Source organism: Sciurus carolinensis, chromosome 6, assembly GCF_902686445.1.
Source record: "Sciurus carolinensis chromosome 6, mSciCar1.2, whole genome shotgun sequence".
Taxonomy (NCBI): Eukaryota; Metazoa; Chordata; class Mammalia; order Rodentia; family Sciuridae; genus Sciurus; species Sciurus carolinensis.
The window spans coordinates 129,567,622-129,593,542 of record NC_062218.1 but is presented as its reverse complement, the minus strand read 5'-3'; the positions used below and the strand labels follow the sequence as shown (position 1 = coordinate 129,593,542).

Here is a 25,921-nt window from a genome sequence, read left to right as displayed (position 1 = left end):
ATTTTGGATATTAACCTCTTGTAAGATACATGGTATGCTAATATTTTCTTCATTCTTTAGGTTGCCTTTGCACTCTATTCAAAGTGTCTTTTGATACACAAAATGTAATTTTCATGAAGTTTAATTTGTCTATTTTTTTCATCTGTTGCTTGTGTCTTTGGTGTCATACCCAAGAAATCACTGGCATATCTAACGCAGCAAAACTTTTGCCCTATGTTTTCTAGAAATTTTACGGTTTTAGTTCCAACATTTAGTTCTTCAATCCATTTTGAGTTAATTCTTGTATATGGCATTAGGGAAGAATCCAACTTCATTCTTTTGCATATGAATGTCAGTTTTTCCCAGCACCATTTGTTGGAAAGACTGTCTTCCCTCTTCCATTCAAAGGTCGTGGCACACTTATTGAAACTCTTTGACCATATATGGGAGGATTTATTTCTGGACTCTATTCCAGCGCATTGGTCTATATGCCTTTGTGCCGTGAACACCCTTTCTTCATTTTAGTATCTTTGTAGTAAGTTTTAAAATCAGGAAGAGTGAATCTTCCAGCTTTATTCTTCTTTTTCAAAATTGTTTTGGGTACTAGGGGTCCTTTGAGTTTCTATATGAATTTTAGAATGAGCTTTCCTGCTTCTGAAAAAAAAAAAAGTATCCCTGGAATTTAAATGGGGATTGCATTAAATCTGTAGATTCTTTTGGGTAATATTGACAGTATTGTCTTCAATTCATGTATATTAAATCCATGTATAAGCTAGTTTCACTAACTTATGTCTTCAATTTCTTTCAGAAATATTTTGTATTTTCATTGTGTAAGTCTTTTACCCCCTTGGTAAACTTAATTCTTAAGAATTTTATTCTTTTTGGTACTATGGTAAAGGGAATTGTTTTTGTAATTCTTTTTCAGATTGTTCATTGTTAGAGTTAAGAAATGCAATTGGTTTTTGTATGTTGACTCTGTGTCCAGCTGTTCTGCTGAATTTATTAGTTCCAACAGTTTCAATGTTAATCCTGGTTATAATCGTGTTTTATACGCCTACAAAATGTTACCATTGAGGAAAACTGAGTAATGGATCGCTGTGCATTATATCTTACAACTGCATGTAAATCTGTATCTCAGTGGAAAGTTTAATTTTAAAATACCCAAAACTAGTATTACAAAATATTATTAATGCTGAATAGTAGTTGCATCAGCAGTAATAGTATATAGATATAATAGTACAAAGTAAAACAAACCAGAAAAAAAACAAATGGGAAAAGAAGTTCAGTAACCAAAGAAATGTAAATTTAAAAAGTTAATGAGGTGGACAAGGTGGCACACACCTGTAATTCCGGCAGCTTGGGAGGCTGAGGCACGAAGATCCCGAGTTCAAAGCCAGCCTCAGCAAAAGCGAAATGCTAGGTAACTCATCGAGACCCTGTCTCTAAATAAAATACAAAATAGGACTGGGGATGTGGCTCAGTGCTCGAGGGTCCCTGAGTTTAATCCCCGGTACCCCCATCCCCGCAAGAAAGTTAATGAAATGCAATTTTTCTTCTGATTTCATAAAACCTAAAAAGATTGAGAATATTTGACAAAGGTATGGGCAATGAAACAGCATGAAACACTACTAGTGGACTTGTAAATTGGTACAAAGAATTGGAAGGGCAATTTTGTGATATCTTACCAACAAAGTGATGTCCTACAAAATTTTTTTTAGAAAATTTACAAGAATTTTTATTACAGCATTATTTATAATAGCAAACTATTAGAAGAGAAGAAACCTTAATCATCTTTCATGAGAATAGTCAAATAATAATAAAGTACATTTGTACTACTGTTATATTGTTACTGTTAAGAAATCGAGGTAAAAGCTTTCCTTTGAAGGGGAAATATGAACGCTTTTCCACTCAAGTTCCCCGGTTAGGGCCAAAAGGAAGAGAACCAAAAGGAAAGTGAAAAACCTTCATTTTCTAAGAAACCGCGCGGCAGTCACAACAAGAAGAGTTGCCAAAACATGCCGAAATCTGGATAAAATTCAGGCAAATGCAGAGTTCTCCTAGTCTGGGCGACTCAGTTCCAACCTTCCTACAAAAACCTTTGCCCGCCCGCCTCTGGGGCACAAAATGCGGGTCAGGAGACGAGCCATCGCTGCTGGGATGTGGCATATAACGTGTGTGTGTGTGTGTGTGTGTGTGTGTGTGTGTGTGTGTGTGATGCTGTGCTGAGGAACGTCAGGGATTCTAGGTTCGAATCCTGCTTCTGCTCGTAATTCGTTCTGCGTTCTCAATGTTACTCCGTTTCATTCTCTGTAAACGGCCAACAACCACCACCAGTTGCGGTTACTTAAGAAAATCAAAGGAAACAAACTTTCCACTCGGAGGGAGGGACCCAATTCAGTGCAAGGTAGAAGCGATGCCCCAATCAGATACTGCCGCGCCGAGGCCTCTGGGCATCTCGGGGCTTGTAGTCCATCCTGCCGAACTCGCGGTCCCGGCAGGCACCACGGCGGCGGCAGGGCTACGTGGCTCGGCCGACTGCGCCTGCGTAGGCAGGTGGGGCAAAATGGTTGCTGAGCTTGGCATGCGGATCTTTGGGATCCGACCCGGAACCGGGCTGGTTAGCATGATGCGGACCCTTCTACTGCTGCTGTGGTTTGCGGCCCGCGGGAGTGCACTTTACTTCCACATCGGGGAGACAGAGAAGAAGTGCTTTATTGAAGAGATTCCGGACGAAACAATGGTCATAGGTGCGGGAATGAAGGGGAGAGTTTGGGATGAGACCGTGGTCTTGGGGCGGGGGATGTGGAACAGTCGGCTCTCGGGAGCAGGGAGGAGAGGCCTTGCCGTGTCCCGTCGGCTGCGGACTCGGTGCCACCTCGCGCTCTTCTGACATGGGCTCGCCTCGCTTGTCTCCAGGAAATTACCGAACACAGCTGTATGACAAGCAGCGCGAGGAGTACCAGCCGGCCACTCCGGGGCTTGGCATGTTCGTGGAGGTGAAGGACCCAGAGGACAAGGTGAGCTGCCCCCTTACCCCCGCGAGACCTCCATCAAGTAGGTTCTGGTACTTCCCTTCTTAATTTCCGTATCTACTGAAATGGGAAAGACTGTTATGGGAAGATCCTGGGTTTTCTCCTGCAGGCTAAATTTGGGCTGCTGAGATGCTAGCTGCTCCTTTTTACTTCCTATTGACGGATGCAGGACTCCGCCAAGTCACTCATCTTCCCTGAGCCATTTCCCTGGTCTACGAAATGGAAATTCACTTATTTTATAGGTGTGATGGGTGAATTAATTATGGTGATAGAAATCAAAGAGTTTTGTCAACTCAAACTGTAGTGTCTAGTTACAGAACCGAGCACTTTTTAAAAAGAATGGGCAACTTTTAATTTTGACAAATAAGGATTAAAAAAAAAATAAAACTCTTTAGCTGTCACCATAGGTCACCTTTCATTAAAAGAAAAGAAAATAAAAAAGAAAAACCACACCAAAAGAGTTGAAAGGGCTTAAGCTATGAATACAGGAAAGTCCTGCCCAAGAGTGGTCACTTGCCAATCTGATGCCAGATCCTTCAACTCTACCCCAGATAGTTCTCAGCAAGCATTTGGAAAGGACTGCTGAGCATCTTTGAGCCTTTTAGTGTTTTAAGGTACTTAAGACTCTGCTTGTAAACTTTGTGATACTTACAGCTTTAAGCACCATTTCCTTTCAGCCTCATCCCTACCATAACACTGACTAAAGCCCCTTTCCTTTCTCCAGGTCATTCTAGCCCGTCAGTATGGCTCTGAAGGCAGGTTCACTTTCACCTCACATACCCCCGGTGAACACCAGATCTGTCTTCACTCCAATTCCACCAAGTTCTCCCTCTTTGCTGGAGGCATGCTGGTAAGTGGACCCACTTGAGACTCAAAATCATTCAGCCACTATCCCTTGGTCAGGATTGAGGATTTTTGGTACTGTGGGTGAGAGATAAGTATGTTGGATTTGCATCTCCTGAGAATACTGGGCTTCCAGTGTTCATCATGGGCACGTAGCCGGCTCTTTGTAAAGTCATCCCTTAGTTCTAGGGCCCCTCTTGGATTCCAAAATCCATGGATGCTCAAGTCCCTTAGATAAAATGTGTAGTATATTCATAAAACTTATGCCTGTCATACCATATACTTGAAGTCATCACTGGATTACTTATAATCCCTAATATAATGTAAATACTTTGTTAATAGTTGTCATACTGTATTATTTGGAGAATAATGACCAAAAAAAAAGTCTGTACATATGCACTATGGACATGTTTTATTTTATTTATTTATTTATTTATTTATTTTTCAAATATTTTTAGTTGTAGATGGACATAATACCTTTATTTTGTTTATTTAGTTTTTTTGTGTGGTGCTGGGGATCGAACCCAGTGCCTCAGGTGTGCTACTGAGCCACAACCCTAGCCCTTGTTTTGTTTTTAATCTATAAAAAAATATTTTTTATTTGAAGTTGATTAAATCTGCAGATGAAGAACCCAGACATACAGAGATCAGACTGTGTATTTCTTGGTTAGAGCACCAGCCCAGGCTTATTGTTCTTGCTTGTGTGCCCAGCCGCAGAGCTGGACACTGAGAAAGCCTGTCTATTGGTTAAATGAACAAATGAAGGAAAGTTGGGGGATCAGCTGTCAGTCTCTGGCAGGAATATGGAGCAGTGCTGCCTGATTCCCTTTCCCTCCCTTATCTGTCCCCAGAGAGTTCATCTTGACATTCAGGTGGGTGAACATGCCAATGACTATGCAGAAATTGCTGCTAAAGACAAGTTGAGTGAGTTGCAGCTGCGCGTGCGACAGTTGGTAGAACAAGTGGAGCAGATCCAGAAAGAGCAGAACTACCAGCGGGTGAGTGCTTCAACCAGGCCTGGTGGGTGCCCACTGGTTCAGCCAGGTGTTAGGGTTAGGGTCAGGGTTAGGGTCAGGGTTAGGGTTAGGGTTAGACTCTCAAGAAACTTAGTATGCTGCATTATAGTTCTAAAATGTGGGATGGTTATTATTAAGTTCATCTTGTAATTGAGGAAATAGACCCTTTATTTATTTATTTATTTTTAATTTATAAATGGACACAATACCTTTATTGTTTAAATTTATTTTTATGTGGTACTGAGGATTGACCCAGTGGTTCACACATGCTAGGCAAGCACTCTACCGCTGAGCTATATGCCCAGTCTTTAGGATACAGACTCTTAAAAGGCTGTCAAATTCATGCACTAAATCACAGTTACACACAGAATGACAAGATGAGGATTGATAACAACACCTTGGGTGCTCTTTCAATGACTCCAGGTGCTCCTAGGACCAGGAGCCTTGAGCTCATTTGTGAACAGGAACCAGACGTACCATGAATAAATCTGTGATCTTATGGAGTGGTAGATGGTAACCCATCTAAACAGGAATAGTTAATGTTCAGTGTCAGCTAGAGACCTTCTTGCAGAAATACCAGCCCTGGGTTTTCAGATCTTCCATTTTTTTCAAGAGCAGCTAGAGATCTAGGTATTTTTTATGAAATTTTCCTGAGTTTTAAATGTTGGCAAAACACTGTGAGCCAAACCAAATGTGTAAAGACAAGAACCAGCCCCAACGGCCACAAGTTTGTAACCTATACCCAGGATCTTCAAGGAGCAATTTGAGAGACCTGGACAGAGGGCTTAGAGCAAGCCCACTCCTGAGTAGTTCAGGTCACCTCTGTCCCATAAGGTAATACTACCACACCTTATTGCTTCCTCAAGTACCAGGGCAGGACCAGGTGAGGACTATACCTGACAGATGAGGAGGCAGTCTTAGGAGAAATGATTGGATTGCCTGAAGCCATCTGACTGTTGAGGGTAAAAGACAATTCCCAGGTAGAATGACTTTTTGCAGGCACTTAACTGGAACCTAGGCAGAGGAGGTAGGCTATGGGGAATCCTTGCAGGCGAGAACCCCAGCAATTCTAGCAACCCCCGGCAACTCACACTCACCTTTTGTTCTTCTCCACAGTGGAGAGAAGAGCGCTTCCGGCAGACCAGTGAAAGCACCAACCAGCGGGTGTTGTGGTGGTCCATTTTGCAGACCCTCATCCTTGTGGCCATTGGTGTCTGGCAGATGAGGCATCTCAAGAGTTTCTTTGAAGCCAAGAAGCTGGTGTAGCCATCCCATGCCTCACAGGCTATCTTTCCTCTTAAGCGGGAGGGAAAGGACTTCCTGGAACTGATTCTCTCTGGCAGGAGGACTGGTTCTCAGCCATAGATGTTCTTGAGGGGAGAGAGGCCGCAAGTACCCCCAGATACAAGCTGAGGGCAACAGCTTGGCTGGCTAATACCGCGCGGGTGATGGGGCAAGTGCCTGCCCTCTCCCTGGCCTCTGGACCTTTTGCAGTAATCACCAGGGGTTGGTAAAGCCAGTGGGAACTCCACTGGCACTTTATAATCACAGTGTTACTGATCAGGGATGTGAGGCTGCTGTCTGGGGTAAATGGGGGGAGGGGAATGGGTGGGCAGGCAAACCTTCTGTCTTCCTCTGCTAAGCTGGGATTTTGAGCAGGCTGGGATGTGTCTGTGATTCCTTGCCCCAGAAACTTTGCCATTCTCTCCTTTTACCTAGACCCAGCCTGCTGATCCAGAGTGTGCATCAATTGAGGGTGGGGTGGAGGGGGCTGCATTGCAGGGAACTGGCTGTGAGGTTGACTTTGGCTTTGTCATGTGGTTGTCCTTTCTGGGGCTTAAGGGACTAGTGTCAGGCCAAGCAGAGGCCTTGGTGCTGGTTGGGGACAGGGCCTGCAGAATCTTAGTTACAGATTTCATTTTCATTGAGTCTAGGTTTGTTACATTTGTTTCCCAATTAAAAAAAAATTGACTTCTTGTCCAGTGTAAAGTTAATCTTGGCGAACATGACCCTGCAAGGTATGCAGAAATATAATTTCTTTCAATGGACGAAGCACATTCCAAGGCGAATCCACAGCTGTGAACTTTATTCTTTTCATTCTCTCCATACCTTCCTGTGGCAGGGAGGATTGGGTTTGTTCAAGACCATCCAACAACCAAATTGAGGAGTTGGGGCTGAAATTCATACCATTTCCTTTTATTGGCTCCATTTTGAGGTGCCCTCTCTATCCAGAGTAGGCAGGCAGAATTGTCATGCTTGCTGCAGGAAAGTAACTGTAAAGAAAGGTGCACAGAGTAAGGGAATGCTATAGATGTGGAAAGGACAGACTAGTGAAGATGAGGATGTCAATGGACTAAAAAGCAAGTGATTTCTGCAAGGACCATGAAGAAGGATTTTGAGGAAAGGAAATGGCTAGGCAGAGGAGGTTGGAAGAGGCAAACAGCTGGTATGGAGATGGATGGACAGTCTGTCACTTGGGTTGTGAGGAAGCTAGAAAGGAAGTTTGGATTTGGCTGGAAGAGCCTTGATCCCCACGTAGGAGATTTAGACATTATTCCTCTGCCAACAAAGTTTTAAGTAGAAGAATCACCTGAGGATAAATTTGAGGAAGGTGAATACAGTGTGTGAAAAAGACGGCATGAGGGGACAAGTTTGGGGGCTACCCGAACCCCCTGGGAGTATGGAATCTGAGCTCATGTTGCCATCTAGGCCTCCACATTAATTTTTTTATTGGTGCATATTATCTGTATAATAGTGTGTTTTTGGCATATTTATATATACATAAAAACAATTTGATCAATTTCACTCCCAACCTCCTCTCAAACTCCCTTCCCCCTACCTCCTCCCCCATTCCTTTACCCTAGTAGTCTCTGTGTTCATGGCACCGCCCCCCCCCCTTTTTTTATATTTTCCCCCTCTAGCTTCCACATATGAGAAAATATACAATACTTTGGAGTCCAGCTTATTTTGTTCAAATCATGAAAGCTGGGCGTGGTGGCATATGTCTGTAATCTCAGTGGATTTGGGCAGCTGAGGCAGGAGGATCTCAAGTTTGAGGCCAGCCTCAGCAACTTGGTGGAATCCTGTCTTGAAATAAAAAATAAAAAGGGCTGGGGTTGTAGCTCACTGGTAAAGCGCCCCTGGGTTCAATCCTCCCCAGTACCAACAAACCAACCACCCAGCAATGCAAATTCATGGTCTCCAGTTTTAATTTTCTTCCAAATGACAATCTTGTTCTTTATATTTGAATAAAACTCCATTGTGTGTACTTTCTTTATCCATTCATCTGTTAATGGACACCTAGGCTGATTCCATAACTAGGCTATTGTGAACTGTGCTGAATAAAGCTGGGTGTGGTGGCACACACCTGTAATCTCAGGAGGCTGAGGCAGGAGGATCATGAGTTTAAAGCCAGCCTCAGTAACTTAGGCCCTAAGCAACTCAGCAAGACCCTGTTTCTAAATTTTTATAAAAAAGGGCTGGGGATGGGCTTAGTGGTTAAGCACCCCCCAAAAATGGGTGTATGGGTATATGGGTACATGTACCTCTAAAGTATGCTGACTTTAATTCTTTTTGATAAATACAAGGAGTTGTATAGTTGAATCATAGGGTAATTCCATTTTTAGCTTTCTGAGGAACCTCCATACTGATTTCCACAGTGCTATACTAATTTACATTCCCACCAAAATCATATAAGAGTTCCTTTTTCCCCTTGCATCCTGGCCAGTATTTATTGTTATTTGTATTCTTGATTACTCTAACTGGAGTAAGATAGAATCTCACTATAGTTTTTTTTTTTTTCTTTTTTTTTTTTTTCTGTTTTTGGTGGCAGTTACTAGGGATTGAACTCAGGGACACTCAAACACTGAGCCACATCCCCAGCCCTATTTTGTATTTAGAGAGAGGGGCTGAGTTGCTTAGCACCTCACTTTTGTTGAGGCTGCTTTGAACTCATGATCCTCTGGCCCCATCCTCTCGGGCTGCTGGGATTACAGGTGTGCACCACTGTGTCTGGCCTCAGTGTAGTTTTGAGTTGCATTTTCTGGATGGCTAAAGATGTTGAACAGTTTTTCACATAGGCATTGGTCATTTGTACTTCTTTTGAGGAGTGTCTGTTCAGTTCATTTGCCCATTTCTTGATTAGGTTTTTAAAATATTTTTTAGTTGTAGGTGGACACAATACCTTCATTTTATTTATTTATCTTTATGTGGTGCTAAGGATGGAACCCAGTGCCTCACACTGCCAGGCAAGTGCTCCACTATTGAGCCACGACCCCAGCCCTTGATTAGTTTTTTTAGTGTTGAATTTTTTGAGTTAAAGAAGTTTTTTAAAGTTCAGCTTCAGAATTACACAAAACTGTGAATATAGTTCTCCCTATTAACATGCATTAGAATGGTATATTTGTTACAATTAATGAGCTAGTATTGATACATTATTTTTAAACTAAAGTAAATTTGTTCCAGGAATCCACCCAGAATTTCATGTCACATTCAGTCACCATGTCTCCTTAGACTCCTCTTGACTATGACAATTTCTCAGATTTTACTTATTTTTTGATTATTTCTTTTTTTTTTAAGTTTTTTTTTTTTTTTTTTTTTGGTTGTGGATGGACACAATACATTTGTTTTTTATTTATTTTATTTTTATGTGGTGCTGAGGAGCAAAGCCAGTACCTTATGTGTTCTAGGCAAGCACTCTAGCACTGAGCCACAACCCCAGCCCTTGATTTCTTGACAGTTTGGGGAGGTCAGGTATTCTGTAGAATTTCCCTCAACAGGGATTTATCCTACGTTTTTCTCATGATTAGATGGGGTTGTATCTTCCTATTAAATGAAGGGCTTCATGCACGCTAGGCAAACACTCCACTGAGCAACATTCTCTGCCCCTCTCCCCACTTTCGTGTGTGTGTTACTAGGGATTGAACCCAGAGGCCCTCTACTACTAAGTTACGCCCCAAGCCCTTTTTATTTTGAGACAGGGTCTCACTAAGTTATTGAGGCTGACCTCAAACTTGTGACTCTCTTATCTTAAACTCTGGGATTACAGACATTGGCCACCAAGCCTGGCCCTTGGCCCTTTTTAAAATTTTACTTTGAGACGGTCTCACAAAATTGCCCAAGCTATCCTTGAACTTTCGATCTTCTTTATCTTCTCCACTACCTGGGATTACAGGTATGCACAATCATGCCGGTCTCTGATTATAATTTATTTTATTGGTACACTCTAATCATTCATAATAGTGGGATTTATTATGGCATATTAGTACTTTTGTACAAAACAAAATTTGATCAGTCTCATTCCCCAGGATAGTTATAGGATTTTGAAAGGAAGATCACAAAGAGGGAGAGTCATTCTCAGCATATCAAGGGTACTTATTATCAACTTGACTTATAACTAGTTGCCACATTTTAAAATTCGTTTATTTGAATTTCTATATAAAATTTAATTTGCGAGTAAGATCTGACACTAATGGGACTTCATCCTGAAGTGACAATAACTAGCAGGGTGCAGAGATGGCTGTCCTCTTTCGGAGGGCTCAGACTCTCTGGGTCACTTAGTTCCATATTCCTGCTTCCATCATAGATTGGCCTTAGCTGATCTCTCTGCAGGAGGTCAGTCAAATCTAGGCTGAATTTACCAAGGTTCTGATGTGGAGTGCAGTGCCCTGGCAAAGTCACAAGATGGGGAATGTTGGGTTGTATGCTTTGGAGTTTGAGAGAGAGAAGTGTCCCTGGGAATCATTAATTTCTCACCCATAGTAAAGCTCTCTGAGGCAGAGTGCTTAAGATCACAGATTGTGTGGGGGCGGGAAATAGATTATGCAACCAGACTACTTGATTTAGTTTTCTGTTCTTCAGTTCCTTCAACTTTAAAGTGGTGATAATGAATACCTACTCGAGGACAGAATGGAATTCCAATAGTAAAGAATTTATAGCAATGACAGGCATATAGTAAGAATTTATTAAATGTTAGCTATTTATTAGGAAACAGTTTACTTGGAAGAGCAGAAAAGATAAGTCTCACAACTCTACTTCTCTCTTTTGGGTGGAGGAGGCATCTAAATTCCACAGTGACAGAAGCCATAAGGAAATTCATTCTCACATTCCCTTTTTCAGTTCTTACCTCAACTGCACTGAAGTACCCCTTTACTGGATGATAGCTATCATTTACATAGCGTTGACTGTATGTCCACCGCAGTACCAAATGGATTGCGTTTACTCCTTTAACCCTTACAACCACCACAGAATAGATGAGGAAAGTCACAGAATGCCCCCCCACACACTGAAGAATTGGTAGAGAGGGGTTTCAAACATAATCAATCACTATTCAGAAACCAGCTCCTAACTACTACTTGGGAAGTCGCCATAATCCAACACTGAGCCCCGAGTCGGGTCTTGTGCGCAGGAAGAACAGAAGGCCTGGACTGACAGCACACAAGCCACGACGCTCCCCGTCTGTGTTCGGGAAAAGGTAGACGAACATTATCCCGAATCGCCGGCTTGGAAGTCCGGAGCCTAAATTCAATCCCAGACCAGTGACTTGTTGGGTAGGTTTTGGCCCTGGGGCCTCCGTTTCTACAGGCATTAGGTAGATTCCTGGAGGTAGTTATAAGCGCCATGGCCGAAGCGCCCCAGTGTTTCTCCGCAAGCAGAACCTTGGAAGCAGCGGCTCCGGAGAGCAGACGGCGCGGCCGGAGCGGCGGACCAGACGGACCGAGAGGCGGGGCGGGCAGGTCTGGGCGGGGCGGGAGGCGGAGGCGCCGCGTAGGACCCGGGGGCCGGGTCGGCGGGGCTGTGAGCTCCAGCCCCATGTACAGCCGCCTCCCGCCACGATGTTCCCCTCCCGGAGGAAAGCGGTGCAGTTGCCCTGGGAGGGCGGCAGGTGAGCGGCGGCGGCCGGCATGGGCCGCGTCCCGCCGGTTGCTACTCCTTTCCGGACCACCCGGTGGAATCTAGGAGACTGAGGCCGACAGGTCTAGGTCTCTGCAGCTCTCTCTGAGGGTCTGTGGCTCTCCCTGTGGGTCATTGGCGCTTTTTCTATGAGTCTCTTTTTCTCTGTCGCTGTCTCTCCATCTCTGTATTTCTCCATTGATCTCCTTTTGTGAATTTGTTTCTCTCCTTGCGAATCTTTCATGTCTTTTTGTGTTTGTTTTTCTCCACTGGCCCATTTCCCTGTTCGTGTGCGTCTCGGACTCGGTGGACTTCTTGTAGTGGATCTCTGTCTCTGTTTTTCTTGGTCTCAGAGGGTCTTAATCCCTTTCTTTGGTCTTGCTTCCCCTATTACATCCCCGTAGCCTCAGACCCTACCCTGTCTTTCCTTCATGCTTCCCCATACTTTGCTGGCGGACCAAAAGAACACACCAGTCAGAAGCTTCGTATGCTCTGCCTGGTTGGCCACTGCCTGGCCTGGACACCTCTCATACAGCCATTAGTTAATTTCCTGTGCAGCTGTACTTGCATGGGGCCTGCGCCAAGTGTTAGATGTGAGCACGGCCCAGGTCTTAGCTAATGTTTCCCATTAAGCAGAATGGAGGAAGCGATTTGATTGCCTAGATGTGGGGTGATATCCATACTTAAGGCTTCAGATCCCCGCCTTTTCTCCAGAACACATGATAGTGGATCTTTACTGATTGATACTTCATTCCCTGTCTTCTAAGTTTGCTAGGTGCCATAAGACTCCAGAATTTAGTGGCCAAGTTTCTTTTCATTTCTTTTTCTTTTTTTCCCCCCAAACTTGGTGCTGAAATGAGAAGGTGGGAACATAATAGAAGGCATGGTCTATGGAGTCAGACCTGAGCTGGAATCCTGTTTAATAGCTAAGTAACCAGAAGATCACTGAATCTTCCTGATTTCAGTTTTCCATCTCAGAAACAGGGACCATAATATCTACTCTGCAAGTCTGTATGAAGATTAAAGATCATATGTGTAAAACCCTTGGCACTATGCCTGACAGAGAGGGTAACAGTTGTTTTCTAGTTACCTTTCACCTTTGAGGTGCTGTAACTAGATCAATTGAGTTTCCAAATCTTGATCACTAATGTTTGTATGAGAGAAGAAAGGAAAGGGAATGAAGAGTATTTCCATTTTCTGATTCCTTTCTTTAACAGTGTCTTCCCCCTCCCCCCTCCCAAATTTACTGAATATAGTTTGTGCTTTTGACACAGGGGTATAAGGCTCCATGCAGCAAATTCAGAGTAGTGTAACAATTGAGTGTTGGCTCTGGAGTTTGAAGTCGTCTCAGTCTTGGGCAATGACTGATGGAAACAAAGTGTCATCTGAATTGCCCATCAGGGCCAGGTTGGTCTGGGCCTGGGAGTAACTGGGAGTGCACTTCTGGATCTTGCCACCAGGTGGCACCAGCAATGACTGTTTGGATTTCCATTGTCCTGAGGAATTGGGATTCTGGGCTCAGTTCAGTTGCTCAGTAGTTTGGTCCATTAGAACACAGGATGAGAGTGCAATGGGAATGTGATCCTGGTAGGATGAGCAAGTTGGATTGAAGGAACGGCATGGGAAAGTGTGTGGAATGCCCAATCCATGCCATACACCTGGATAATGGTCACTGCTTCTTCTCTGAAAGGAGGGATACTACCCCAAATCTGCCTTCCCAGAGCCTACCCCACCTCCAGAGAAAGCCCAGAGGGCAAGAGAGAATCTGTAGAGATTCCAGTCTTCCCAGGCCACTTGCAAGACTGGGCTCTTTTCCTCCGCAGCGGAAACCACCCCCACCCCCACAGGACAATGGTGGGTAAGTCAGAAGTCCTGTGAGGATTTCCTTCTGGTCCACCTCCCAGCTGCATGTGAAACCTGGACCTGGCTTCAGGGCTGCTGGCTTCCAGGTTGGCAGTTGTGTCTCTAGAGAAAACTAGACATTCATCTAGCTCTAATGTATGACTTAAAGCATGCCAGGACTGCTGTACCCCTTCCTTTAACTCACACAGCAAACCCTTTGCTCTCTGACCTGTGTTGGGTCCACAGGTATGACTCTGACCTGGTTTGACAAGTGGGGTCACAAGTCATTACAAGTAAGTGCTTTGAGCAGAGAAGTACTAGATGCTATGGGAACACAGAAGAGGGAACCTTATGGCAAGATGATAGGGGCTAATGCTGGCTATGTTGGAGTTTGTCCCTGAAGCATCAGCAGGGGGCTTCTAGGCAGATAAATGAAGAATAAGTTACCCAGGGTGAGAATGCGTGGATGGGAGCCACTGAAGATTGAATTGAGTCACAAAGGGCTTTGACTGTCAGAAAACTTTTACTGTTAGGCCAAGCAGTTTGGCTTTTATTTTGTAAATAAAAGAGGATCATCCATAAAATTGAAGGGGCCTGAGCAGGGCAAGGGCCAGATGGGTGAGGAGGACCACAAAGTAGAGTCTACAAAGCCTGGTAGCTAATTCCTGACTCTTAGTGGTTATAAAGCAGATCCTTTTGTAGATTATTGGAGTGGAGGACAGGAATTATAGAAGTTTCTTTCTTGGATTTCTCAGTTCCTTTCCTAGCATCCTCAGGAACTTCCAGAGGAAGAATAAAGGACTTGAGTGAATTCCTCTTTTTTCTTGTACCTCCTAACCTAAAGAGCAGTCTTCCAGCATTACTTAGTGTCTTAAGATATTCAGCTGTTTGTCCAGTTACTGAAATGAGCCTGGGTGCACCCAACCCTTACCTTTCTTTCCCTCTTCTGTCTCTCTTGATTCATGGGCTGCCTCTGGGACTGAAGGTTTGAGATTCATCCAGTGAATTACCACTGTCCATTTGGGCTGTGCATTGCTTTAGGGGCAGGTCTGATCTTCCTAGAGTAAATATTGGTTGTTTTACATGGGATTCATGCCAGCACACATTGCTATCTTGGGGGACTTTCTAGTTAATCCAAGAAGGACAAAGCCAGGGTTTCTCCTGAGGTGAATGTACAGGGTACCAGGTTTGAAAGGCAGTGGGTTGCATCTCTAAGTGATACTCTTGCCATTGGCTTAGGACATCAAACCACTGTCCTGGGGAGGGACAAATAAAAAGAGACAATGACTCTTGTCCCTGCCCTTAAGTAGCTCATGGTCTGACTAGAATTCACTCACAAAGTAGGAAAGCATTGAGGAACTGGGGCAACTTTGTGATTTGGGAGTGGTCAGAGAGTGTCCTAGAGGTGGGGTGGCATAGGCTGGTCCTAGAGAGGAAAGCAGGATTCTGAAGTATGGTACTATCATGAGCAAAAACATTTAAGTTGCTTCTGCACTAATTCCCAGGTTCTTGGAATGTGTGCCCTGTGCATGGGGAGGTCAGGAAAAGGCTCTGTCCGAGGGCCCCAGGTTGGCCTGCCCTTCTGACCCCATCCCTGCTCTTGTCCCAGGTCCAGGTTGCTCCCCAGTGGCCTCCCCAGGAAATGCTCCGTCTTCCACCTCTTCGTTGCCTGTCTCTTATTGGGCTTCTTCTCCCTACTCTGGCTGCAGCTCAGCTGCTCTGGTGATGTGGCCCGGGCAGCCAGAGGACAAGGGCAGGAGACCCCGGGTCCATCCCGGGCCTGTCCTCCAGAGATGCCCCCTGAACACTGGGAAGAAGATGCATCATGGGGCCCCCACCGCCTGGCAGTACTGGTACCCTTCCGTGAACGCTTTGAAGAGCTCTTGGTCTTTGTGCCCCACATGCACCGCTTCCTAAGCAGGAAGAAGATCCAGCACCACATCTATGTGCTCAACCAGGTGGATCATTTCAGGTAGGAATCCTCTTCCTGACGCAATATCCCTTCACCTGGTTCTTCTCCTCGTCCAGGTCTCTCAAGACTCGTTCTTAATGCCTGTGAGAATCCACTGGGGGTAGGAGTCAGAGGATGGGAGGTGATAGACTCCTCCTTCACTGGGTATGGCAGGAATCTTTGGGGTGGGTTCTGATCTTCCATTTTGGAAAGATCACTGTGGCTATAAGAAATAAATTATACTAGGACAAAAGAGATGAGAAGAAACAGTATACCAGTCATCAGAGATGATGGTGGCTTAGCCAGTGTGGTACAAGCAGGTAGAGAAGTGATGTGGACGAAGTGCAGACAGGACTGTTGGTGATTGGCTAGGGAAATTATGGAAAGGGGAGGGTCCCTCAGTTTCCTACAGACTATCCTTATTGTAAAATTCTGGCCCTTACCCCAGCCTTCTCCCCTCCATGACCTCCATCCAGACATCTCACATTCTAACCCCTACCTCATTTCCTTCCAACTTACTCCCACTGGAAGGGACTCCAGTGATTCCTGGACCCCACCCACCCTATGAGTCCACAGATTCTCTCATCTTTTCACTGCCCACCTTCCTTACTTTACTTTTTTCTTACCCTACTTGGAGTCTGTGGTCCACCATTAAAATCACTCTCTCGTGTCCATCCTTAATCTGTAGCCCCTAAACATTGACATACATGGCCATGCTGCTCTTCTTCCTAACAAGAAGTCCCTACCTTCTTGCAGTTCATCCATGGCAGCCTTCCAAACCTCCTCTCCTTCCTCCTCTGTGATCCTCACTCTTGTTGATGACTTTGCTTCCAATTTGAGAAAATGGGAACAATTGGAAGAGAACTTTTCTCAGTCCTCACCACCTCCACTCCTTTTCCAACTTCTTGCCTGTTACTTAGAATGACTGTCGCATTCTCTGTGGGGCCAGCTCTTCCATTGTGATGCTGGGCCCCTCTTCTCCCTCCCACTTGTGGAAAGCACTCCAGCGGATGACCCCTTTCTCTCTGCATAATCAGTTTTTCCTCTCTTCCTGGAGCATTCACACCAGCACACACAAAGATAGCTCCTCTCTAAAAGGAAAAGAGGGAGAAAGAGAGTCCCTTTAACCCACATTCCTTCCAGCTGTCATCCTACTTCTCTGTTCTTCTTTGTAGCAGAACTCCTTCCCCTTCTCTTTCCTCATTTTCCCTTGAATCTATTTCACTTAGACACCTCCATTATGATACTGAAACAGCCCTCCTTGAAATCACAATAACCTCCACTGCATTAATCCCACGCCTTTGTCCTGTGACCCAGCAGCATCTGCCAAGTGGAATATTTCATCCTTCTTCATATGCCTCTACTTGACTTCTGGGACAGCACTCTCTGGTTCTCCTCTGTCCTTGCTGGCCAGCTTTACTTATCTCCTTTGCCAGTTCTTCCTCATCTCTGTGATGTCTCATCAGCAGTGTTCCTTGGGACTCAGTGCTTGGGTCTCCCTGCTTTTCTTACTACAGATCCCTGAGGATCTCATCCAGTCCTATAGCATTAAATTCTTGCTATCTCTTGGTCTGGGTTGTGGCTCAGTGGTAAAGTACTTTCCTAGGATGTGTGAGGCATTGGGTTTGATTCTCAGCACTGCAAATAAATAAGTAAATAAATAAATATCCATCAACAACTAAAAAAATTTCTTTTAAAAATTCCCGCTGACTCCGAAGTTTGCATTCCCAGCCCAGACTCCATACCTTTCACCTGAACTCCGAACTCCCACATCCAGAGATCTAGGCTACCTCTTCATCTGGTGACTCAGTAGCAGCTTGAGCTTAACATAATCACAGCTGAATTCCCAATTGCTCATTCCAGACCTGCTGCCCCTGCCCTCTTCCTCTTTTCGGGAAGTGGAAACTCAGTGCTCTAACTGCTCAAGTGAAAAAGGCTTGGAGTCATTCTTACCTGCTTTTTCTCCGTCACTTTGCATCCAGTCCATCAATAAAGTACACCTTAGCATCTCCTCTGCTCCCTTCTCAAGCTAGGCCATCTTCATCACCTCTTGCTTCCCATCTGGTTTGCCTTCTTCCACCCTACTCCTATAGTCTCTTCCCAATATGCTGACTGGAGTGATCCTGCTGAAACAAGTCACAGCTCTTCACACCTCTGCTCTAAGACCTCTAGCAGCTCCCCATCTCACCCAGTGTCAATGTCCCAGTCCTTCAGTGACCTGCAGGCCATGTGCAGTCATCCCCATCAACCCCTATTTATTCCCCTTTGCCCCTTCATTCTGCCCACATTGGTGTCTGCTCTTGCCTCTGGCCTTGACAGTTGCTCTCTCCTCTCCTTGGAGCCCTGTTTCCCCAGGTTCCATATGGCTCATTCTCAGTTTTTAGGTTTTTACTTACGTGTTGCCCTGTCACCCTGGCCTTCCCCAACAGCCCCAAGAGAATAGCCGTCTCTGTCCCTGCACCCAGCAAGTTTCATCCTCCTCACGCTGCTTGACTTTTCCCATAGCCCTTATCTCTGTCTGCCTTGTTATGTATTTACTTCTTGGTTTCCTCCCACTGGATTGTCAACTCCTTTATTTTCTCACTGCTGTATCTTCAAGTACAGTTTTGACCAGTTTTAACACACTGCAAGTGCTCAGTAAACACTTGTGCCACAAGTGGAGGGGACATCCCCAGGTGGTGAAGTGAGTGCTGGGCTGGGGGCTGTAAAGGCACCCCCGGGGCGGGGTATATGTGGGGAAGAGGCTTTCATGCAGAGCTGGGGGCAGGGTCAGGTGGTGAGCAAGCTTGCTGCCCACTGCCCAGCCTCAACCACCCTATACAGGTTCAACCGAGCAGCACTCATCAATGTGGGCTTCCTGGAGAGCAGCAACAGCACAGACTACATTGCCATGCATGATGTGGACCTGCTCCCTCTCAACGAGGATCTGGACTATGGCTTCCCTGAGGCTGGGCCCTTTCATGTGGCTTCCCCAGAGCTCCACCCACTCTACCACTACAAGACCTACGTGGGCGGCATCCTGCTGCTCTCCAAGCAGCATTACCAGCTGGTGAGGCCTGGTCCAGCCTGCACTGCTTAGAACTTGCCCCACCCTGGGGTGGAGGCAGTTGGCAGGACAGAGCAGCCTCCTGGGGCCCAGCAGATGGAGTCCTGCCCAGGCTTAGCAGGGGACCCAGCAGCAGCCAGAGACATGAGAGAGGATGAAGAATGAGCAAGTCAGCTAGGGAGGGTTCTACAATAGCAACAGAAACCCCCATGCCAGCTGAGTTCAGTAAACTGGGGATGTGCTGGCCCTTATGTTTGAAAAGTGGGTGTGGGTGAGGCTCTGGCTTCAGGTGCGCTTTGCCCATCTCTCAACCAGTGTCTCTAGGACTCCATTTCTTCTGTCTCTCAGCTTTGCCTTCCAGGCATGAGAGTGCAGTTCTACAAGGAGGTTGTTGTAGCTGCAACCAGTATTCCTCAAGGACCCAGGCTGGTGGGAGATGGAGCTCCTCCTTCCCAAAAAGCCCAGTATGAGTCCCCAAGAACAACCTCATTGTCTCTTAATTAGTCTGTCCCTGAATCTGTCCTTGTGACTGGGGGGACAGATGGGTGAGAACTGAGTGGCTTAGGGCTAGGACTCCTACTCTTGTCTTTAAGCCATTGCCAAAGCCTACTTAAATGAGACCCCTGAGCCAAGTGCAAAAATAGACGTAATCACAGACCCCCACTGTCCCTGTCACATAGAGAAAGATAAGGTCAGAGCCATTTCAGGAGAGAAAAGAGTAGGAGGGAATGGCAGAAATCAGTAAAAGTTGGCACCTCTGCCCCCCAGAGGTGTCTCCTCTGGCTAGTCAGACATTTTTGAAACTAATCATCTCATCACACAAGTTCAAGGCCCTTTTAGAATGGGTACAGGGACTGGGATGTACTGACTTCTCCCTCCCACCTTCCCAGTACCATAGGGATGGAGGGACTTTCAAGCACTTGGTGTTCATTCAGAACAGCCAGGGGAGGAAGAGGAAGTAGGGGGAACCTGGCTTCTAAAGCTTGGGCTGGGTTTTCCAAGTATACCCCTGGGAGGAGGCAGCAGGTGACAGATGCTCCCTGTCTCTGTGTCAGTGCAATGGGATGTCCAACCGCTTCTGGGGCTGGGGCCGTGAGGATGATGAATTCTACCGGCGCATCAAAGGAGCTGGGCTCCAGGTAAGACCTCCTCCAGGGCCCTGCCACCTCCTCAGCCATTGTGGCAACCCTAAGGTTCCCTTTTCTTTCTGTAGAGAAGTTCCTGCAGTTTGGAGATGTCCCCCTCCCCGCCGCCCCCATTCTGATCCCTGCCCTGACTTGCAGTGATCATTTTATCAGTCCTTTGTCCTCTGTCCCTCAGGCTTTTCTTCTGCAGAATGGGAATACAAGCCCCTGCCTGTGGCCTTCTGGCAGGCAGTAGGACCCCAGAAGAGCTAGTGGTGAGGGCCAAGGCTCCAGGAGGAGTGGTCTGACCCCCACTTCCTTTGGTCTCCTTAGCTTTTCCGTCCCTCAGGAATTACAACTGGGTACAAGACATTTCACCACCTGCATGACCCAGCCTGGCGGAAGAGGGACCAGAAGCGCATTGCAGCTCAAAAACAGGTGCTAACTGGTCTCTCATTGTGAACAAATAGTTGGTAATGTGGGGTACCAACAGGACTGAGCATTTCACCATGTTCTTCTTGGGCTCAAATGGCCTATCCTCCCCTGCTTGGTCCAGGTCAGTCAGTGGACATTCTGCTTAGACACCATGTTCTGCCCTGGTAGCATCCCTGGGCATCCTGGGCACTGGTCATCCTATGCAGTCATGTAGGCTTGGGGTTAGGGTTAGCTAAAGGTGCCATCTGCTGGGTGCAGTGGTGCATCCCTGTAATCCCACTGATTCTGGAAGCTGTGGCAGGAGGATCTCAAGTTTGAGGCCAGCTTCAGCAACTTAGTGATGCCCTATCTCAAAATAATAAAAAGTGTTGGAGATGTAGCTCAGTGGTAAAGTATCCTGGGTTCAATCCTCAGAACCACAAAAAAAAAAAAAAAAAAAAAAAAAAAAAAGCGGGGTGTGTGTGTGCCAGAATCCCAATCAGACCAATGGCCCAAGAATCCCTGTGCCTTACATATAGCCTGTTTCCTCAGATGCATAATCATCCAACAGAAAAATCCCAGGATACAGCCATGAATGAGAGACTTCACTTTCTGAACTTGGGGTTCCCGTCTCTTACTGGGAATCTAATGTTGAGGTCCTGTGAGGTCAGTGGACAACTGTCACTCATCAAGCCCTGAATCCATGCCCTTTCTTCCTTTCCTTTCCAGGAGCAATTCAAGGTGGACCGGGAGGGAGGCCTGAACACTGTGAAGTACCATGTGGATTCCCGCACAGCCCTGTCTGTGGGTGGGGCCCCCTGTACTGTGCTCAACATCATGTTGGACTGTGACAAGACTGCCACCCCCTGGTGTACATTTGGCTGAGTTGGCTAGATAGTAAGGAAGCACATGCCTACCGGCCACACTTCTACTCAGGCTCAGGAAAAAACCTCAGGCCTCGGGTCCAGTTCCAAAGGGATGTAGAGTGACCTGAAGAAACAGACAGCAAGCTCTGTGTTTGCAGCAGCTGTCCACCAGAGGCAGGCCTGAGCCAGGACAGGACAAATGTGGAGGTCTGGATGCTGCTGGCAGTAAACAGTGAGAGAGGCTAAAGAGTGGCTCCCAACTGGGACTCTCCACTCTGCCTTCCTGCTGACCCTTCTCTGCCTCCTTCATATGCTGAGGCCTGTGGGCAGTGGGAGGATTGCACAGGACAACCCCAGCCTCATGTTTGTTCCTTCCTGCTGAATCACCTCCTGCAGAGATACAATTTAGAAGGTATGCAGCTGATGTAGGTGGTAATTGTGATTGGGAGGCTTCGAACTTCAGAAACCAGAGCACAAGAACCACAGAAAGCAACAGCCAATACCAGTTCCCACTGGTTGTCACTATACAGGAATGTGGATCTGCTGTCAACAGATATTCTGATTTTTCAAAAGAAACTAGAATGCTGGATTCTTAAGTGAAAGCTTCTGATTTTTAAATGATAGCAGCTAATTGAAACTTGCAAAATGTATGACAGGCCAAACAAAATGTGTTGTGGACCACTGGTTTGTCACCTTTGGCTGAGGGGAAGGGAAAGGGGCAAAAGATGACACCTTTCAGTTGTCAAGGAATTGCTGGCAAGGAAGTGGGGTAGGGGTGGAGGTGCTGGTCCAGGTGGAAAGAGAAGCAAAAAGCATGAGTTTCTAGCACCACCTACCTCGGCCCTCTAGGCTTCTGGATGGCTTCCTTGAGTCTGGGCAGTCTCACCACCTTCAGGCTCCATCTGGTTGGGCTCTGACTCTGGGAGGGGTGCTTCTTCCTGTCTTACCGAGAAATAGCAACTGAAGAAATAGATCCACAGGACTGGACTTAAGATAGACAGCACCAGTTAGCCTCAGGTTGAGGCTTGAAGGAGGGAGGATCATGATTCTAAGGTGGGAGGAAGAAGTTGGGGAGTGGAATAATCCCTGCAGTGTTCATAGAATTAAGGGAAATTTCTAGCAGTCTCCAAGGATCATTACCAAGGAGAGGTGAGCATGGGAGCCGAGGAAGTCTATGAAATTGGGGAATGATCTCGGAGGAAGCATTTGGAGGGAAGCCTGGTGCCACAAGTGGGAGATGAGGGACCCCGTGAAAGGTAGTTTGTTCATTCCAGGCATTTGACTGCCAGAAATTTTGGGCAGAAGCCAGAGGAAACTTGGAACCAGTTAACGTTGATTTGTTTAACATTGGGACATGTCAAGGGCTGCAGAAGGGATTGAGGTCCCAGAGTTGAGGTCAACAGTGCTGGTTCAAAAAGACTCCTCCTCTGAGGATGATCTCAGGGTTGTTGGGTGCAGTTATCTGGGTTGGGTACTGTACAACCTGTGTAAAAGTGGAGAGATTTAAGCAGAGATGGTTTGGAGTAGAACTTGAGGTTCTGAGGCCTAATCCAGAGTTGTGACATTGCCCAGTGATTCAGCCTCACCTGCTACACTGGGGGGCAAACAGGCCTGGATTACAATGGAAAGGCAGGGAAGATAGGGATGAGACTCTGAGTGTCCCAGTGTCCCAGCATCCCTCATCTTGGACTTGTATATAATACAGGCAGTGACACCTGCCTCTTGGAGTTGGTGGGAATAGATGTGATATCAAAGCCCCTAGCCCTGCATTCACCTGTCATGTAGGGGGAAGGCCTCCAAAAATGGGAATGTCTTCCTTTTCACTTGCACTAGAGGAGTGGAATGAGCAGAAGGGACAAGAAGATCTCTTCACCTTGTGGGATCAGTCAACAGTACACCCCATTAGGTGTGGTGGTACACACCTGTAATCCCAGCAGCTTGAGAGGCTGAGACAGGAGGATCATGAGTTCAAAGGCCAGCCTTAGCAACTTAACAAGGCCCTAGCAACTCTCTAAATGAAATATCTAAAAGGGGATGGGGATGTGGCTCAGCGGTTAAATCCCTGGTACCAAAAAAAAAAAAAAAAAAAAAAAAAAAAAAAGTACAAACCCCAATCCTGCCCCCTAAAATCCCCCTTGGCTGCTGCCACTACCTCCATCATTGAGATGCCAGTGGACCCCCCCAAGACCAGGTCTGATGTAGCCCAAATGTGCAGCCTTCCCTCATTCCCCATCCTACTCCTCCAGTGCTCTCCAGGAGACGGAGAGGGCTGAGTTGTGAACCAGGGAGAGATGGCTCTGTCTTCCTCAGCACCTTTTCTCCTTTCTGGAGTGGAATCAGCTAATGACCCTGCCTTGCTGGATGAGGTGTGGATAAAATGCAGTAGGACATAGTTGGCCAACATAGGTATTGTAATAATAACTATTACTTTTTGAGCATTCATCACATACAAAATACTTTGTTATTTCACTGAGGCATCTAAGAGCTAGTTTCTATTTATTAACCTGTTTTATAGATGCTAAGGGTGAAGGTCAGAGAAGTACCTTGCCTAGAGTCACAGAGCTGATAAGTGGTGAAACTTAGAATGGACATCCCTGGATTCTGTCTCCAGAGCCAGATTCCTTCACCCACTGCCCTGCACAGCAAGTGCCCATGCCCAGAGAGAGCCAACAAGCAGAGCTTTCCTCTGGGAAGAAAGCAAACCACAGGGAGATGCAAAGTCTCTGCCCCATGACTCCTCTACTTCAAGGAAGATGAGGATTTGCTGGGAAGGTCCCTTGGGGCTGAAGAGCACTGATGGCACTTCAGTGGTGGCACCATGACTGAGGACTGTACAGAGTACTCAAGGAAGGCTTGCTGGTGGATAAGAGCTCTCCAGTCAGAACGGAAAGGGTTTCCAGAGGAATTCAAATGTGAAAGGCAGAGGGGCTGAAGAGGGCACATTAGGTTCAGGGACCTGGAAGGAGTTCTGTGCATTCCTGGCACTCCAGTACTGAGCAGGAGTTGGGGAGATGGGCAGCAGAGGGAAGGTTAGGGGAATCACGAGGATCTGTGAAAACCACATTCGGCAACTTAATTCAAGGGGTTCAGGGCTTTCAAATGTGAGAGTTTGAGGGCAAGGGTTAGATCCATGCTTTAGAAAGATCCTTTGGTGAAAGGACCCAGTGTGAACTAGAAGCTGAGGTCTGAGGAAAGAGCCTGGTCCAAATGAGACGTGATGAAGCCAGAAGGAGGTAGTGAAGTGGGGATGGGGAGGAGCTGTGCTGAGCCCCCAGAGTCTGTAGGAGCTGTTGTCTCCCCAGCTGTTGGCTGGCCAGGATTAACTACACCATTGGGCCTTCCCCTCACAAAGGGTTCACTCACCTGCAGTCTGTTTCCCAAAAGGCCAAATGGACAGATACACACGGCCTTTTTGTCATCTCAGTCCTCATACCTTGGGAGCATTTTATTTTATTTTTTAAAATAAGAATAACAAAGGGAAAAGCCACTTCTGGTTCTAGCATCAACAGGTACAGAGCTTGGAAGTCATCTTTTCCATGCTTACAACAAGAAAAAAACTCAACAGACTGAAAATAATCACTTTTTTTTTTTTTTTTTTGCAGTGCTGGGGATTGAACCCAGGACCCTGTGCTTGCAAAGCAAGCACTTTACCAACTGAGCTATCTCCCCAGCCCCCAAAAGTAATCACTTATTTTGGACCCATCAGAGATATGGTTTGCAGGGCAAACTGCCACCCAAAATTTGGAGAGATAGGCAAATTCACTCAGTCATAAGCTGCTCATCTAGAGCAGAGTTGCTGGAGCCACAAACCAGTAGGAATACTTAAACAGTAATTTTTTCAAATGAGTGGAGGCTAAGTGTAGGCTCATGGTGAAGATCCAAGAAAAATTCCTTCTTGTCTCAGGGAAGAGGAAAGTAAACTTAAAAATATGCCCTAAACTGGATGGGGTGTGGTGTGCTTGTAGTTCCAGCTACTTGGGAGACTGAGGTGGGAGGATTGCTTGAGTCTAGGACTTCCAGATCAGCCTGGACATCATAGCAGATTCCATCTAAAATAAATAAGAAAGTGAACCCAGCACAGTCTCCATAATAAAGGCCTGTGGTCCAGGACCCCTCCCCCTCACAAGATAAAAATCTATCAGAGCTTGTCTCACCAAGGGTTAGGACAAATCTGCAATATACAGTGGTGGATTACAGCTGAAGAAGCTTCAAGGACAGACTGGATTGTAGAAGTTCTTAGGGAAGACAACAGAGATAAAACAAAAGACATTAGAGGAATTTAAAGCTTCTGGCAATTAGAGTAAACATTAATTTCAGTCCAACTCCTAAACATATTAACATTAGACCTCACATTAGAAATCTAAAGTCAGTTCCTTTACCCATGAGTCACAAGGCATGCTAAAAGGCAAGAAAAAAAAAAAAAAAGACTAGAGACAAAGCATATATCAGAACTAAATTTAGATAAGATACATATTTTGGAATTATCAGGCAGGAAATTTTAACTATGACTGATACATCAAGGACTCTAATGGAAAAAGTAGACAACGTGTAAGAACAGATTAGATACGTAAGCATATGGAAACTAAGAATCAAAGGAGATGTTAGAAATAAAGCCACTGTAACAGATGAAGAGTGTCTGTGATGGGCTCATCAGTAGACTGAACACACTAAGAAAAGAATCAGTGATTTTGAAGATCTGGTAATAGCAACTTCCAAACTGACATGCAAAGAGAAAAAATGGGAAGAGAGAGTATATACAAGAATTGTGGAAGAATTCCAAAAGGTGTAATAAATGCACAACTGGAACACCAGAGCAGAAAAACTTTTCAAGTAGAATTTCCCCAAATTAAAGAGGGACACCAAATTACAAGTTTAAGAAATTTAGAGAACACCAACTAGAATAAATATCCAAGACAA

At 45.8% G+C, this 25,921-nt stretch overlaps 2 protein-coding genes across 4 annotated transcripts; both read left to right on the top strand.

Annotated features, from left to right (window-relative positions):
• The first annotated feature begins 2,513 nt into the window (after nt 1–2,513).
• Nucleotides 2,514–6,847, top strand: Tmed9 (transmembrane p24 trafficking protein 9). The gene is made up of 5 exons (XM_047555808.1): nt 2,514–2,726; nt 2,896–2,996; nt 3,736–3,861; nt 4,706–4,852; nt 5,987–6,847. Exons 1-5 carry the CDS (start codon nt 2,543–2,545, stop codon nt 6,134–6,136), a joined length of 708 nt encoding a protein of 235 aa, XP_047411764.1. The 5' UTR covers nt 2,514–2,542; the 3' UTR covers nt 6,137–6,847.
• A 4,770-nt stretch (nt 6,848–11,617) lies between these two features.
• B4galt7 (beta-1,4-galactosyltransferase 7) lies at nt 11,618–23,030 on the top strand. 3 transcript variants are annotated; one of them, XM_047556855.1, is made up of 6 exons: nt 11,618–11,753; nt 15,213–15,575; nt 18,378–18,603; nt 19,656–19,739; nt 20,074–20,162; nt 20,868–23,030. In XM_047556855.1, exons 1-6 carry the CDS (start codon nt 11,704–11,706, stop codon nt 20,899–20,901), a joined length of 846 nt encoding a protein of 281 aa, XP_047412811.1. In that variant the 5' UTR covers nt 11,618–11,703; the 3' UTR covers nt 20,902–23,030. The 3 variants fall into 3 exon arrangements, with proteins under 3 accessions (XP_047412811.1, XP_047412809.1, XP_047412810.1); XM_047556853.1 differs by having other exon boundaries at nt 20,058–20,162; XM_047556854.1 differs by lacking the exon at nt 20,074–20,162.
• Nucleotides 23,031–25,921: the final 2,891 nt, after the last annotated feature.

What these genes read in the sequence shown, in the direction of transcription:
- Tmed9 (XM_047555808.1), top strand. Translation starts at nt 2,543, where the DNA reads ATGGTTGCTGAGCTTGGCATGCGGATCTTTGGGATCCGACCCGGAACC. An exon ending in TGAAGGACCCAGAGGACAAG is followed by an intron (nt 2,997 to 3,735) that starts GTGAGCTGCCCC and finishes TCCTTTCTCCAG; the next exon opens with GTCATTCTAGCCCGTCAGTA. An exon ending in AAGAGCAGAACTACCAGCGG is followed by an intron (nt 4,853 to 5,986) that starts GTGAGTGCTTCA and finishes TCTTCTCCACAG; the next exon opens with TGGAGAGAAGAGCGCTTCCG.
- B4galt7 (XM_047556853.1), top strand. Translation starts at nt 11,704, where the DNA reads ATGTTCCCCTCCCGGAGGAAAGCGGTGCAGTTGCCCTGGGAGGGCGGC. An exon ending in AACCAGGTGGATCATTTCAG is followed by an intron (nt 15,576 to 18,377) that starts GTAGGAATCCTC and finishes CACCCTATACAG; the next exon opens with GTTCAACCGAGCAGCACTCA. An exon ending in TCAAAGGAGCTGGGCTCCAG is followed by an intron (nt 19,740 to 20,057) that starts GTAAGACCTCCT and finishes TGGTCTCCTTAG; the next exon opens with CTTTTCCGTCCCTCAGGAAT.